This window comes from Triplophysa dalaica, chromosome 20, assembly GCF_015846415.1.
Source record: "Triplophysa dalaica isolate WHDGS20190420 chromosome 20, ASM1584641v1, whole genome shotgun sequence".
NCBI lineage: Eukaryota > Metazoa > Chordata > Actinopteri > Cypriniformes > Nemacheilidae > Triplophysa > Triplophysa dalaica.
In genome coordinates, this window is record NC_079561.1 from 5,511,106 (window position 1) to 5,525,546 (window position 14,441).

Sequence of the window (14,441 nt, forward strand, 5' to 3'; positions counted from 1 at the left end):
GAGGTACCCAGGCAACTGTTGTCATATGGACAACGGTATCTCCAATCACAGCCAGGGAAACGTCTACTCCTTCAGTCATTGGTCTCATGATGGCCTCCCTCACCCGTCTCCTCTTTGCAGTCACCCAGTTTTTGAGGGTGTCCAGCTCTATCTGGATTTACCGCTGTCATATTCCTATAACCAAGAGTATTGTATGTACGTGTTGTGTGGGCTTTAACAGCTCTGGTCAGGATCATTTTATTTGAGCATAAAATGTGACTTTAAATGGAACGGAAGTTACAACAGTTTATCTTTCCTATTGTGATGTTGATCTATGGCTTTGATAGTCTCCTTGACAACGGTGTCATCACGGTGTAATAATACTAGCGGTGGATAAGAATTGCTACTCATTGTTTAAAATCTAGTCTTGTCCGATGATGGCTTTAGTTGATATTTAATGAAACGTTGTCCGTTTGTTATTTTGTGTATTGCGTGAGATGAAGAAAGCATCTGTTCTACTGACACAGGTTTACAGCGCAAATGAACAAATCGAATCTTGCCTGAATAGGAAAGCCAATTATTTTCTTCAAAACAGTTCTACGCATGTATTGCTTCAAATACTATGAGTAAAGGTACATTTGGTGATCCAATTGCTGCTGTACTGTTATTAAAGAGGCTTTTTGCTGCATAGAAAAGCAATTGCGTTATTTTCCGAATGTTCTTTTTTGAATGTTCGTTTCCGAGGACATTTCCTTTATGGTGGCATTATGTGCTTTGAGAAGAAAATGCTGTGGGGGAATTTTAAGAAACAACGGTTGGTGTATTTTCACACTGCCCACTTGAACTGCCCCCACCCCCGTGAGATCCAGTTGGAACTGGAAATTTCTAGCCACTGCTGGCTCTTTGCCCACTCCCATAGGCCAGCCCCTATCAGCAGCACTGAGAGTGAGAGCGGGTGAGAAAAGAGGGCAGTGCAAAGATGTAAACAAAAGGAGAGAAGTGTTGCTTTTCTGTAGCTCAGTGGTAAGAGCATTGCGTCAACAACGCAAGGTTGTGGGTTCAATCCCATGTAAAATGTATAGGATAAAGCAATGTAAGTCGCTTTGGATAAAAGGCCAAATGCCTTAATGTGTAGATGACTGAATCATAGTCGAGAAAGATGTGTCCACTGTAATGTCGTTCATTGTTGCTATTTTGGGAATTCCTAACTACATGTCAGACTGGTTTTAGACAAAAACAATAAAGCGTTCTAATAAATGTACAATTGAATAAACCATAATGAACTTACATTTGAATCGATTTGTCTCTTAGAACCTGAATCAGTTTTAAATGTTTTTGGGCCATTATTTAGACAATGTTTGACATTCATTTTATACTAATTACTGTCATTCTGTCCTTGGAAATAACTAACCTCCATTAAGTATTATTAGTATTTATCCTGATATCCGTGAGTGTGTCGGATAGCTTCGATGTCTCTTTTGTGACTGAGAAGTCTGAAAAAGATTGTATATTCTCACGATTGCTGACAGGCAGTGTTTTGTTTGCCAATAGCGCCTCCTGGGGATGGGAAAATAAAGTAGAGTTGAATTTGATCTGTACATGCTCATTAATGATTATAAACAGAAATTGCTTTGTTAGCAGTGGAATATAATGTTGTATATAATAAAATTGCTCATTTTTATGTAGAAAGTAATATATTATGTTGAATTGTATTATTAATCATCATTTATTATTTTAGATGATGATACAGTAGAATTTAAGTATTGCCATTGTATTTATATGGTACTAAAAGATTTTTCAAGTGTTTCGTTTTGTTTTACTCTGACAGCAGTGATTCGAGCAGCAGCTCCAGTGATCAATCCCCAGCTCGTTCTGTGCAGTCTGCAGCTGTTCCTGCTCCTGCTCAACCCTTACCTTCACTAGACAAAGACGAACCTCGTAAAAGCTTCGGCATCAAAGTGCAAAATCTTCCTGTGCGCTCAACAGGTGAGAACAGTATTTCTGATTTCATTCATTTTGCAAAAACATTCTCTTATGAAAGGATATATAAAAATGTTAATTTGCTCTAAACTAATCAAATTATTTTCAGATACGAGTCTGAAGGATGGTCTTTTCCATGAATTTAAGAAGCATGGCAAAGTGACGTCAGTTCAGATACACGGTGCCACTGAGGAACGATATGGATTAGTGTTCTTTCGCCAGAAAGAGGACCAAGAGAAAGCCCTGGGCGCATCTAATGGGAAGCTATTTTTTGGGATGCAAATTGATGTCACTGGTTGGAATGGCCCAGGTTGGTTTCACTTGTTTTGTACAAAGTCATTGTTTTTGTTGTTGGATTTATAGGTAACACTGGACCAATCTTGGTTCTCTCATCAATTGTTCAATAGAAACAGAGAGTGAGAATGAGTTTCGGCCTTTGGATGAACGTATAGACGAGTTTCACCCCAAAGCTACAAGGACATTATTCATTGGAAATTTGGAGAAAACGACAACCTATCATGACCTGCTTAACATATTTCAGCGTTTTGGAGAGATTGTTGTAAGTAGACATTAGAAACTATATGTGTTTAAAAAGCATGCATGATTTGGGGAAAAATGCTAATGTCACATATTTGTGGATATTTTGTCTTTTACTAGGATATTGATATAAAAAAGGTAAATGGCTCCCCCCAGTATGCCTTTCTTCAGTATTGTGACATAGCAAGTGTCTGCAAAGCAATCAAAAAAATGGACGGTGAATACCTGGGCAACAACAGGCTAAAGGTGAGGATAAAATCAAATTAATAAAATAATTTCCTGAAACTAATAGCAGAACTGAGTTGAATAAGAAAATAAGCTGAATCTTATTAGAAACAATTACTGTAAGATTGACCATTAATTATAATTAGAACTTTTTTATATTGCTATGGAATGAGTTAATGTGTTTTCTTTTCTTCTAATCTGCAGCTTGGATTTGGTAAGAGTATGCCTACTACATGTGTATGGTTGGATGGCTTGGCGTCAAATATTACCGAACAGTATCTCACAAGACATTTTTGCCGTTATGGACATGTTATAAAGGTACTCATCCTGTCAATAATTTTCAATTTCTGATTTTGTATTAAACTTGTTATAGCACTTTTTCTATTGCTACCTCTACGACTAAATGCATGATTGTTTCCTCACCTGTTGCTTTGGATAGAAGCGTCTTCTAAATGCCTTAATGTAAATGTTTATGTTCTATACTTTCATTGGATCACTTTTGTGAATAATCTCAATTTCACTTATTCAATTTTCTTAATTTAAATGTATTTTACAGGTTGTGTTTGACCGACTGAAGGGGATGGCCCTCATCTTATACAATAATATAGAGTATGCGCAGGCTGCTGTCAAGGAAACAAAAGGTTGGAAAATTGGAGGAAATAAAATAAAGGTCTGTAAAACAATATTAATAGTATCATTGCAATTTTGAAAGACAGGACAAGATGACAATTTTTATTAAATTGTTAAAATTACTTGTTTGTAGGTTGATTTTGCCAACCAGGAGAGCCAGATGGCTTTCTACCGTTCAATGCAGGCATCTGGACAGGATATAAGAGATTTCTATGAAATCATTTCTGAACGACGGTAAGTTCTATGTAAACACATTCATCGTATGGTATCATGGATATCTTGATCCACTCACGTTCTGTGTTTTGATTTACAGAGATGAGCGCCGGCCGCCATATCATGAGTTGACAGCTGAGCGGGCATACTACGAAAATGTGCGTACCCCAGGGTCGTACACAGAGGACCCACGACGAAAATATTCTGGCAGAGGTCGAGATTTTTATTCGGAATGGGACCCTTACCAGGGTGATTACTATGACCCACGATACCATGACGACCCCCGGGAATACAGGGATTATCGAGACCCCTATGAGCAGGATATTCGGAAATACAGCTATTTGCAAAGGGAGCGTGAAAGAGAGCGGTTTGAAACGGATCGTGAACGAGACCATGGTCGTCGAACAATTGAACAAAATCAAAGCCCATCCCATCCACGTCGGCCTGCCAGCCCTGCTGCCTCCCTGTCCCTTTCAGAACGTCCACCTAGTGAATCTGAGCATCTTGTTTACAGTCGCTCATCTGAGCAAAGTGGCAGCTGCAGCTCACTTTCTCCACCGCGCTTTGAAAAACCAGACAAAATTCGCTTGGAGAGACACAATATAAGTGATAAATCCGAGAAAGACAAATTACTGTTTGAGGAAGAGCGTGGAAACGGTGGAGAAAAAGAACGGCGTGCTGGACGTAAAGAGAAAGGGGACAGAACTGAGAAGCAGAAATTAAGGAAATTAAAACTTGCATCTCCCTCTGTTCCGTCGTCGGAGACAGACTTTGAACTTGAAAATAGCCCAGAAACTAGCTTAACTTTGCGAGGTAAAGCCAATAAATCTTTAGTTAAAGAGAGAGACTATTCTGGAAAAGGAAAACTTGATCTGCCACCTTGTGTTGTCCAACTGACAAGAGTGAAGGAGAAAGAAGGAAAATTAATTGAGAATGCTCTTAGTGAGAAACAAAAAACAAAGATGAGCGATCCTGTGCGTTCTCCAACCACACCCCCCTTGGTTGATCACAAGACCATGCCTTTCCGCCTAGAGACTCAAGCTAAAGATTTCTTTAAGCATGGAAAACCTTTCAAGGAGAAAAGCTTAGCTAGTCAGATAGAGGTTGTTGACAAAGAAAGCAAGGTGAAAAATAAGAAGTACTGTAAAACTGATTCAGGATTTGATACCAGTTCTTCTGTAGATGCTGACCGTTTGGCTGCACGTAAGAGGCGTTTTGAGGAATCATCTGGAAAAGCTGATCATTTAAGAAGGATAAGTCAGGAGGAAGATGAAGTGAAATTAAGAAGAATCATTGATGATCATTTGCCAAAAGACATTGATTATGATAAAAAGTTGATAAGAAAAGAAACTCACAAGAGAGAGCAAAAAGTTAAGCCAGAGAGGATGGTCACTGTTAGTACTAGAAAGGAAGAACTGGACACTAATATATCAATAGGCATCAGTCTAGATCTTCAATCTCGTCTTGGGGAACCAACTGAGGAAGCAATCGATCCCTTAGACAGTCTTGATCAAAAGATGGGAACTTTTGGAGATAATAGTCAACCAATTTTAGGCCTTGCAGACTCTGATGATGGGAGTTTAGATATGGAGTCTTCAAGAGACCAAGCACCACAGCTCTTAACTAACTATGAGTTGCTGTCCACTAGCCTAGAAAGCGATTCAGAAAATAAGGAAAGGTTGCTCTCCGATATTGATCACTCACAGAGCTGCAGAAAACAAATGGAGGAAAAAAACAGTCGCTTGCAGCAACTTCTAGAATGTGATAAGTCTAATAAAACCGAAAGTACACCCAGCACTGATGCAGAGGACTTTGAACGGCAAAGTATTGTACATGAAGTAGGAAAACAACCCCTAGATGTTACTGCTGATTTACCGCCAAGTAAGCGGAAGAAGTTGGGAGCATTTCAGTTTGATGTTGACTCTAAAAGAGAGCGCATTTATCAGAGGTTTAGACAAACAAATGATGAATCTGATAGGAGACTTGCTGTTCTTCCAGGGACACCTTTTGCAGAGGAGGAGAGAAATGCATCACAGTTAGTGGCAGCTGAGGAGCCACATTCACCAGTGCCAGTGGAGAAGGAATGCCTTGACTTTGTTGTATCTAAATACAATATTGATAACTCGGTGCATCAAGTACCTGCAGAGATTTTAAAAGTTAAAGCATCAATGTCTGATGAGTGTTGTTGGGAAAGGCAGGGGACATTAAGTGGAGGAATGGGCTTCCCCACAAGCATTGTTAAACGTGAAAGTATACGAAAACGTCCTGAACATGAAATGGAACCTGGAGAGGTTCAGACAGACTCTGATGATGATTGTGACAGCAGGCAACTTTTACTGAAGCCAAACTCCTTCAAAAGAGAGCATGAGGAGAGGCTATCAGATTTAAAGTCCTTTGAAACTCTTGAAAAGAACAAGTTCTATGAATTTGCATTAGATAAGACTATTACACCAGACACCAAAGCATTACTTGAGCGTGCCAAATCTCTGTCTTCATCTAGAGAAGAAAATTGGTCTTTCCTTGGTCATGATTCAAAATTCAAAAACTTTCGGAATAGCACAGACAAGGAGAAGTCTGAACCCACCCCAAGACCCATTCCTTCTTGGTACTTGAAAAAAAAGAAAATCCGTTCTGATTCTGAGGGAATGGTTGAATGTAAAAAGGAAGATGCCAAACCTGATGAACAAGAACGACAAGAGCTTTTTGCTTCTCGCTTCCTTCATAGCTCTATCTTTGAGCAGGACTCAAAGCGACTTCAACACCTTGATCGCAAAAAGAATGATCCTGAAGTTAGAGTCGGAAAAGATAATAATACATGTGATCCCCAGGTGGAACAAGCTGGAATAGGGGGATCAGACCTTTCTCAGGAGCCAAAAGTACTTTTTCACAGTCGGTTTTTAGAACTTCAACAGCAAAGGGATAAGAAACAACAGCTAATTATTTCAGGAAGAGCCAGTGAACCCGATCAGATGGAGGAAGAGAAGATATTGGAGGTAGAGCTTGGGCCATCCAATTTATCAGACATTTCCAAAGAGGTATCAGTAAGTCCTATTCCATCAAGAACATCGCCTGTGTCTTTCTCCAAAGACACAGAGTCTTCTGTGCAGTTTGATAAGTCACTTATACCCTCTTCATTAACAGACATTGGAAAACTAGCAGAATTAGATGAGAAGTCAGAAGACACTTTATTAGTTTCGTCCCTATTAATAAGCCAAAACGAAGAGAACAAAGCTGATACAGTAAATTTCACACCCCCTGAAATCATGATAAATCAAGACGTAACAGTAGAAGAACCTCATGAGAAGCTAGATGGAACAAGTAGAACTGGCACTTTAACTATGCAACAGGACTTGGACATTAAACCTCCTACTCCCGGTGCATCTTTAAGTAATATTGATCCAGAATGTGATCCTCCACAGGCATATCCTGTGTTGAATCCAAAGCCTAGCCAAACTCAAGAGACTGTGGAGCTATCAGAAACAAAAACAGAACCTGTTAGTGATTCTGTGCACCCGGTTATTTCCCCACTTGAGATGGAATTGCCAGTTATTGAGCCGGAGTTTGACCAGACACCAAGAAGACAACCAAAGAATAAAAAGGCAAAGAATGTCTCCCCAGCCCAAACACCAATAATTGGTAATGAGAAGCCAGCCACACGGAAAAGTGAACGCATAGACAGAGAAAAGCTGAAAAGATCTTCATCGCCTAGAGGAGACTCCATAAAACCAATTATAGAACCAAGAAAATCTGCAAAATCTCCTGCTTCAGATGTGGAACAGAGCAATGACTCAAACATGAACCATGGAAGAACGCGGCAGCGTCGGAATGTGCGATCAGTTTATGCAACACCCCATGAAGATGAAGCTCTTCAGCAACCTGGAAAAGAGACAACAGAATCGTTTCGGTCTACTCGTAAACGTGTTAGTGATAAGGATGCTGCAACACAACATATGCCAAGCACATCTGTTACTTCAAGAAGAGGTCGCCCACCCAAAACTCGTAAAAGAAGTGATGATTTGTCACCAGTTACAGCAGAACAGACCAAAATATCTGAGGGTGAAGACACTGAAAATAAAGAATCAGCAAATATTGGTGATGTCTCTAAAACACCAGAGGGATGGCGTTCCCCACGATCTCAAAAGATGCATTCCTCACCTGTAAGAGCAGGACAGTGCAGAAAAACATCTAAATTAGACAAAATGTCTGGTAGTCCAGGTTCCATTCAGTTGGATAAAGCAGATGTTGATATGCCTGCTTCCCTAGAGCATCAAGATGAACCTACAGATGAAATTTCATTGCACGTTGAACAATTGTCACAAGACACCAAACACACCACTAAAAGAGAAAAAGAACTTCCATATGTTCCTGAGGAAAAGTCTAAAGAGAATAATACAGAAATCATTCCTATAGATACAATTCAGACTTTAGAAAACAACGGAAAAGTCAAGACATCAAGATCGACACGGAACACCAAAATTACAGCTGATGATAAACCAGTCAACTTTGTGGAAGCAGCTAAAGATGCACTTCACTCAGGTGTAGAGGAAACTGCTGGTTTTGATTCTTCAAACAAGTCCGAGGCACCACAGTTAGAAAAAGAGGAAGCAAATATCCCAATTTACCACAAAGAGGAAAATGGTCATGATCCTGATAACAAAGATGCGTCTCTATCAGAAATGGAACCTCCTGCTGATCCTGTGGCTGCCCTGCTTGCCCGTCAAATGGAACTGGAAAGGGCTGTGGAGAACATTTCCAGACTTACAGATGACCAACATCCAGTACCTTACAAAGTACCACTAACTGAACCCCCTACCCTAATACCACCTGTTGTAGTACAGCCAGCAGAAGAAACTGAAGTGGAAAAGCCTGCCAATCCAGCAAGTGAAACTGAACTGGCTGCTGCAATTGATTCCATTACTGCTGAGGATATATCAGGGGATGCAGATGGATTTTCTGCTCCAACAACATACACAGCCCTACTTCCCACACCAGACACGTTAGTTGTGCCCGTAGCAAATGAGATTAATGAATCTGAGACAGACTTGACTGTAAAGAATATTATGCCGCCTGAATCAGAAAGCAGTTCAGTTCCACAATCCAAGTCCTCAGAAACAAATACCACTGAAAATACATTCACACGATCTCCATTATCAGAAGCAACCAAAAAAGGAGGACGAGCCCGGCCAAGAACACCAAAAAAATCTAGAGGTCGAAAGGTTTCTTACAACAGAAAATTAGACATGATCCAGGATACACTGTTGGAACCTGAATCAACTACGGTCAAACTTCCAGAGTCCATCCCAGAAGAGATTCAGACTGCCACCCCTAAGGCTGCAACATCAGCAGCTGCAGCAGCTGTAGTTACTGTTGCTGCTGCATGTAAACATGAGGTTACATCTACAGTCATTTTGGACACACCAAAAGAAGCAGAGCAACCTGCTGTTGACCAGCCTGAACCACAAGAATCTGCCTTTCATTCTAGCAATAACAGTCCTTCTTATCTAAGAACACAGCATTCATCTCCTGATCCCATATCACCTAGCCTTACATCACCAACCACTCGCCTGAGTTCACCTGCATGCTCTGCAAAGACTCCTCTCACACCACCTGAGTGGAACACCAGAACAGAGGAAAAAGGAATGCCACCTAAAATACAAGTTAGTGGGGCGTTGTCTACATCAGGACTGGGGGCACCCCCAGCAAATCCTCCCATGCCTCCTGACACAAAAGCTTCTGATATTGACTCTAGCTCCAGTACTCTGCGAAAAATTCTGATGGAGCCAAAGTATGTATCTGCTTCAAACAGCAATGCAGTCCCAACCATGCAGTTCACAAAAGCATTAGCAGATCCACGCATGTCTGATAATGAAAATTCAGTTGAGACTGTGTTGCCTTTGAAGTCCTCTCTACATGATAGACCTAAACCCATAACCCAACTTGTACCCCGTACAGCACCTCCACAGCCACCTTCTTTGCAATGTGAGGCTCAACAGATCTTAAAGGAAAAACTGGCTATGACTTCTTCTTCTACTTCAGTCATTAGTCGGATCCCAATGCCCTTTGATTTTGAGGACACTCCTCGGATCTCTTTGAGCAACCGTAGCCCTGGGATATCCTTGCCTAAGCAAAAGTATCGTTCATGCTTAAATGAGAATAACAGGTATCATGGACTCAACCTATCTGATGATGGAGGAAATGTTGGAAGGCAGACCGCTGAAAGCACACATTGTAACACAGGGTCAGGTAGTGGTTTGAGGGTAAATACATCAGAGGGTGTGGTTGTATTGAGTTATTCTGGACAAAAGACTGAGGGACCACAGCGTATCATTGCCAAAATTAGTCAGATCCCACCAGCCAGTGCAGTTGATATTGAGTTTCAGCAGTCTGTGTCAAAATCTCAGCTGAAACAAGAAGTAATATCTCAACCCTCTACTCCAAAAGGATCACAGACACCTACAGGTTATGGACACACAGGGGTGGTATTAACTAGCCAGGGATACAACGCTCAACCTGTTATTTCCTCCAATAATCAGGAATGTACTAGCGTTGAAAAATCTGAACACCCCTACCGCACTGGTCAGCAAGGAAGCTCTGTAAAAGCTTTCCAGCAATCCACTGGCAATTCTCAACTTCTGAGGTATACCCAGTCAATTGCACAGCAGCAGCATATGAAGAAAAATGGAGCAGCGGAGTCTGTTTCATTGAAGACCCTTAATGTAAACCCAGTTTTAAGCCCAATCCACCCCTCGTTATCAGGCAATCATATCTCAAGTCCAGGCGCTTCACATGAACGCATGGTCACACAGCACAAGCAGGACTCACACTCTCCAAGGGCATCAGGCCATTCAAGCTTTCCCAAAGTTTGCCCTCCTAGCAGCTCGGTTGTTTTGGGATCAGGCGGCCCTATACCTCAGTATGTCTCAAGTATACACCATCCTGAGCAATCAGTTATAATGTCCCCTCACAGTGTCACCAAGTCTGTGCCTATAGGTCATTTGTCTCAAGGAGATGTCAGAGTCAATAATCCATTATCTGCAATAGGTTATGGTATTCGTTCAGAAGGCCTCTTATCACCACGGTCTGGACCTCAGCAACGGTCCACTACTCCCCAGCCTGCAGTGACCAGAGATGCGGTACTGAAGTCGCATGTTAGTTCATCCGCTGGTGGCCAGATTGGCGAAACAAGCAATGATGATGTGCAGAATCTTCCACAAGGACTTCGCAGAGCTTCTGCACCCCAGATACAGCCAGAAAGTGTTGTAATTCAGCCAGAATACAAAGGCCTGCATCACAGGGCCTTGCGCTTGGAACAGTACAGCAGAGATGTCCGGCTACTTGTCCACCAACATTTGGCTGACCATCCAGGAGTTGTTGAAAGTCGCCAAACTCGAACACCAGAGGCAATGCAGTCTACACACATATCGTCTGCTTCTAAATCCTCTCCAGTTGTAAAGAGTGCTCCACCAATTGTGAGGGATGTAGCAAAAGCAATGGAGATGAAGATGTCGCCCTCCCCTCACACAGAGAGCAGAATAATAGGACACCCAACAGGCTCTGTGATGGTATCCCCTCAAGGGGTACAGTTGATTCATCCTGGAAATGCAAACCCCATTTCTGAATACTACAGAGACATCCGCGGCTTTCACGGTCAATATCAAAGTCATTCAGTAATTGGGATTAATCGTGGAATGGCTTCATCTCAGGTGAGGGATTCAACATGGAGTTTCAAAATGATAAATCTTAGCCAAGTGTTTGATCTTGCTTTGTGAAAACACATGATCTGTTGATTTAATTTTTGCAAATTCACAGTTAGTACTTGCCCTTGATGTTGTATTTATAAATCATTTTTTTTTACCAGGTATCACAAGAAGTCGATCATGGTCAGAGACATAAGGTATCTGCGGTGTCCTCCATTGCATCAGTGGGAGGTTTTGGTGAACCAAAGCATGATAGTTCACACATTAGACAGCCGAGCTCAATGGATTTGTCTCAACTTTCAAGAGTCCAAGGAGATGCTCAGTCCCCCTCTTATACTTCTCCAGTCACTATAACTCCCAAAACGGAGTTTCCCATCTCTGTACCAAAAGGACATATTTCTAACCAGATGGCACCTCCACCCTCAGCTTCCTCACACATTCGATCAGACACAGGACGGTCTGTTGATATGGTGCACTTGTTAACGGTGTGTTATCTTTTTGTTTTGATTTATTTAGTAATTCAATCAAAGTTTTCAGGATTTAACAGTTTCTTTGTCTGTCTTCGAGCAGAAGTACCCTATTATTTGGCAAGGTCACCTGGCACTTAAGAATGATTCTGCTGCCGTACAGCTGCACTTTGTGTCTGGTAACAATGTCCTGGCTCAACGCTCACTGCCATCAACAGAAGGTGGTCCCTTTCTTCGCATTGCCCAGAGAATGCGGTTAGAGGCCTCACAACTTGAAGGGGTTGCTAGGCGAATGACTGTAAGAAACTGTCATACTTTTCATTCTTTTATGCAATCCATATTAAGAATTTCTCAATGAAGGAAGATAAAATGCATTGAAATTTCAGGACTGGCTTTGGAATTTAATAAAAAACATTGTTTTCTTTTAGGTGGAAAGTGAGTACTGCCTTCTGTTGGCATTGCCTTGTGGATTGGACCAAGAGGATGTCCACAACCAGACCCATGCTCTCAAAACAGGTTTTATCACCTACCTGCAAGCAAAACAAGCTGCTGGAATCATCAATGTTCCCAACCCAGGCTCAAATCAGGCAAGTACTCATTGAATTTAGGTGTTAAACAATAAAACTGTTTAAGCATAAGCAAACTGTAATATTTAAAGGTAGTAAACTTGTATTGTAATATAGTCAACAGGATGACTCAATATGGATCAGTTTGGTAAGATCTTTGTTTCCTCTCTCCCCCCTATAGCCAGCCTATGTTGTCCAGATTTTCCCTCCTTGTGACTTTTCCGAGAGCCACTTGTCTCATCTTGCTCCGGACCTTCTCAATAGCATCTCCAGTATCTCTCCCCATCTTATGATTGTTATAGCTTCTGTATAAGAGGAAGTTTGCAGCTTCTCACAAAAACAGTATGCCAACACCAGCCTTTGGAACTTGCCAGTTTTTTTTACTCTGGAGAGCACCTTAATGTTACTCATGTTTATTCCATTTTGGCCATTTACTCTGTTTTTGTTTGTTCACTAGCTTTTTAATCCATTGTAACATTGATGCATGCATTTCCACTGTGTATCATCTTGAGTTACACAGGGTTAATGGAGCTACTTAAAACGATCAATTCTCTGATCATTTATTTAATTTTTTTCTTCTTTTGGAGATTTGTATATGGTTTTAAAATGGTGAATTGGGAATTATTGGGAAATGGGGGTACGTTTTCTTTTTTAAGTGATGTGGTAGTGATTTATTTTTAAACAATCAAGATTTGTCATTGCACAATGTTATGAAAATCAAAAAAATGAAAAATAAGTTTGTAAAAATTTGGTTATTGAAATTGTATCTTTACATTACTTCATGGACATGCTTCATTCACCAGCCATTTTGTGGTAGAAACTAAAATTGTTATTTTGTCAAAGCATTTCCTGGAATTCCTTTGACAAATTTTATAAAAAAAATGATGTAATATAAAGCAGCTATTGTTCAATCGTAATGTCACTTCCATGTCATTTCTAGAAATGGCTCTCGATGTAACCCTTGTTCTTTCCCAAAGGGACAAAATATGGGAGTATTGCGATTTGTACAGTTTACACTTGATGCCTCAACAGGGGATTGTATGTATACTTTTTCGCTTTCCTCTTAATACTTTCAAAGTGAAACCGAGCAAAGGCGTGAATGTAAATATGTATATTTAAAGACTTTCAAAGCAGTCAATAGACACTGCAGATCACAAGCATAACAAGATTGACAACCTATTGCCATCAACCATGAAAATGAATTGTCATACCGCTTGAGTATCTTTTTTTAATCAATCCTGTGCCATAATCTTTTTAAATGGATAAACTAAATGAATTGGGATTCATCAATCTTTATTTTGATACTTGACTTTGTATTTGTCACTTGATCTGTGAGGTCTGCTTTTTTTAAATCTGTAATTGCCTTTTTTTTATACTTTTTGTCCCCTATCTCTATTTCTATCTTTTTTTTATTGTCATGTTAGAAATGTTTGGGTCTTAACTAATGATACTTTCCTTCGGATCCTTAACAGTGTATCATTTTCACTCTTTCTCTTTTTGTTTTTTAAACATACCTCTCTGAATGTCCAACAAGAACAGTGCAATGCAAGTGATTAAAAACTTTGTAAAAAGGAAAGCTAAGATAAACTATGTACAAATCTGTCAGGAGAAATGGTAGAGACTTGATTTTGGTCTCTTTGAGCCACGCTGTATATAATCATTTTCTTTTTGTGTTGTTTTGTCTCTGTTTTTGTCTTTTATGTCAGGGTCATCGTTTTGCAAGACAAAACAAAAATATGTAAAGAAACCGATGCAGAAAGTATAACCATGAGTCTTAGTTTTGCAGTTTCTTTGGGTTGACAACAATTCTGTCATGGTAATTTTGAAGGCACTTACCCTTTTTGATATACAAAATTTAAGATATAAGAATACCAAAAGAAAACTCCAACGAAAACAGCTGGTCTTAAACTTTTGTCCGTGTTTTACGTTATTTCATCATTTTGAGTGCATTTTGCTGTTCCTCTATGAGGACATTTTAAGATGTAAAATAAATTCTGTTGGTTAACACTTCTGCAGATCATTAAATGGTCATTCGCTATCTGTCTGTTGGTGTTTGCTTGTTGCTTTTATTTGATTTCCGTTATATTTTTTAAAATTTGTCTTTGGTTAATAATTTATGTAATAACTAAGTGTTAGAGCAAAATGTA

General features: G+C 40.2%; 1 protein-coding gene across 2 annotated transcripts in view; it reads left to right on the top strand.

The window, feature by feature from the left end:
- spen (spen family transcriptional repressor) overlaps positions 1–14,334 on the top strand; it is a 29,197-nt gene extending 14,863 nt beyond the window's left edge. The window contains exons 4-15 of one of the 2 annotated variants that reach the window (XM_056732315.1): positions 1,808–1,965; positions 2,069–2,269; positions 2,367–2,518; positions 2,617–2,742; positions 2,926–3,039; positions 3,278–3,391; positions 3,485–3,585; positions 3,665–11,267; positions 11,423–11,746; positions 11,832–12,026; positions 12,157–12,319; positions 12,480–14,334. In XM_056732315.1, the coding sequence (XP_056588293.1) occupies positions 1,808–1,965; positions 2,069–2,269; positions 2,367–2,518; positions 2,617–2,742; positions 2,926–3,039; positions 3,278–3,391; positions 3,485–3,585; positions 3,665–11,267; positions 11,423–11,746; positions 11,832–12,026; positions 12,157–12,319; positions 12,480–12,607 (9,379 nt within the window). In that variant the 3' untranslated portion in view covers positions 12,608–14,334. The remainder of the gene's footprint in view (positions 1–1,807; positions 1,966–2,068; positions 2,270–2,366; positions 2,519–2,616; positions 2,743–2,925; positions 3,040–3,277; positions 3,392–3,484; positions 3,586–3,664; positions 11,268–11,422; positions 11,747–11,831; positions 12,027–12,156; positions 12,320–12,479) is intronic. The other variant, XM_056732316.1, reaches the window with a different exon arrangement.
- Positions 14,335–14,441: the final 107 nt, after the last annotated feature.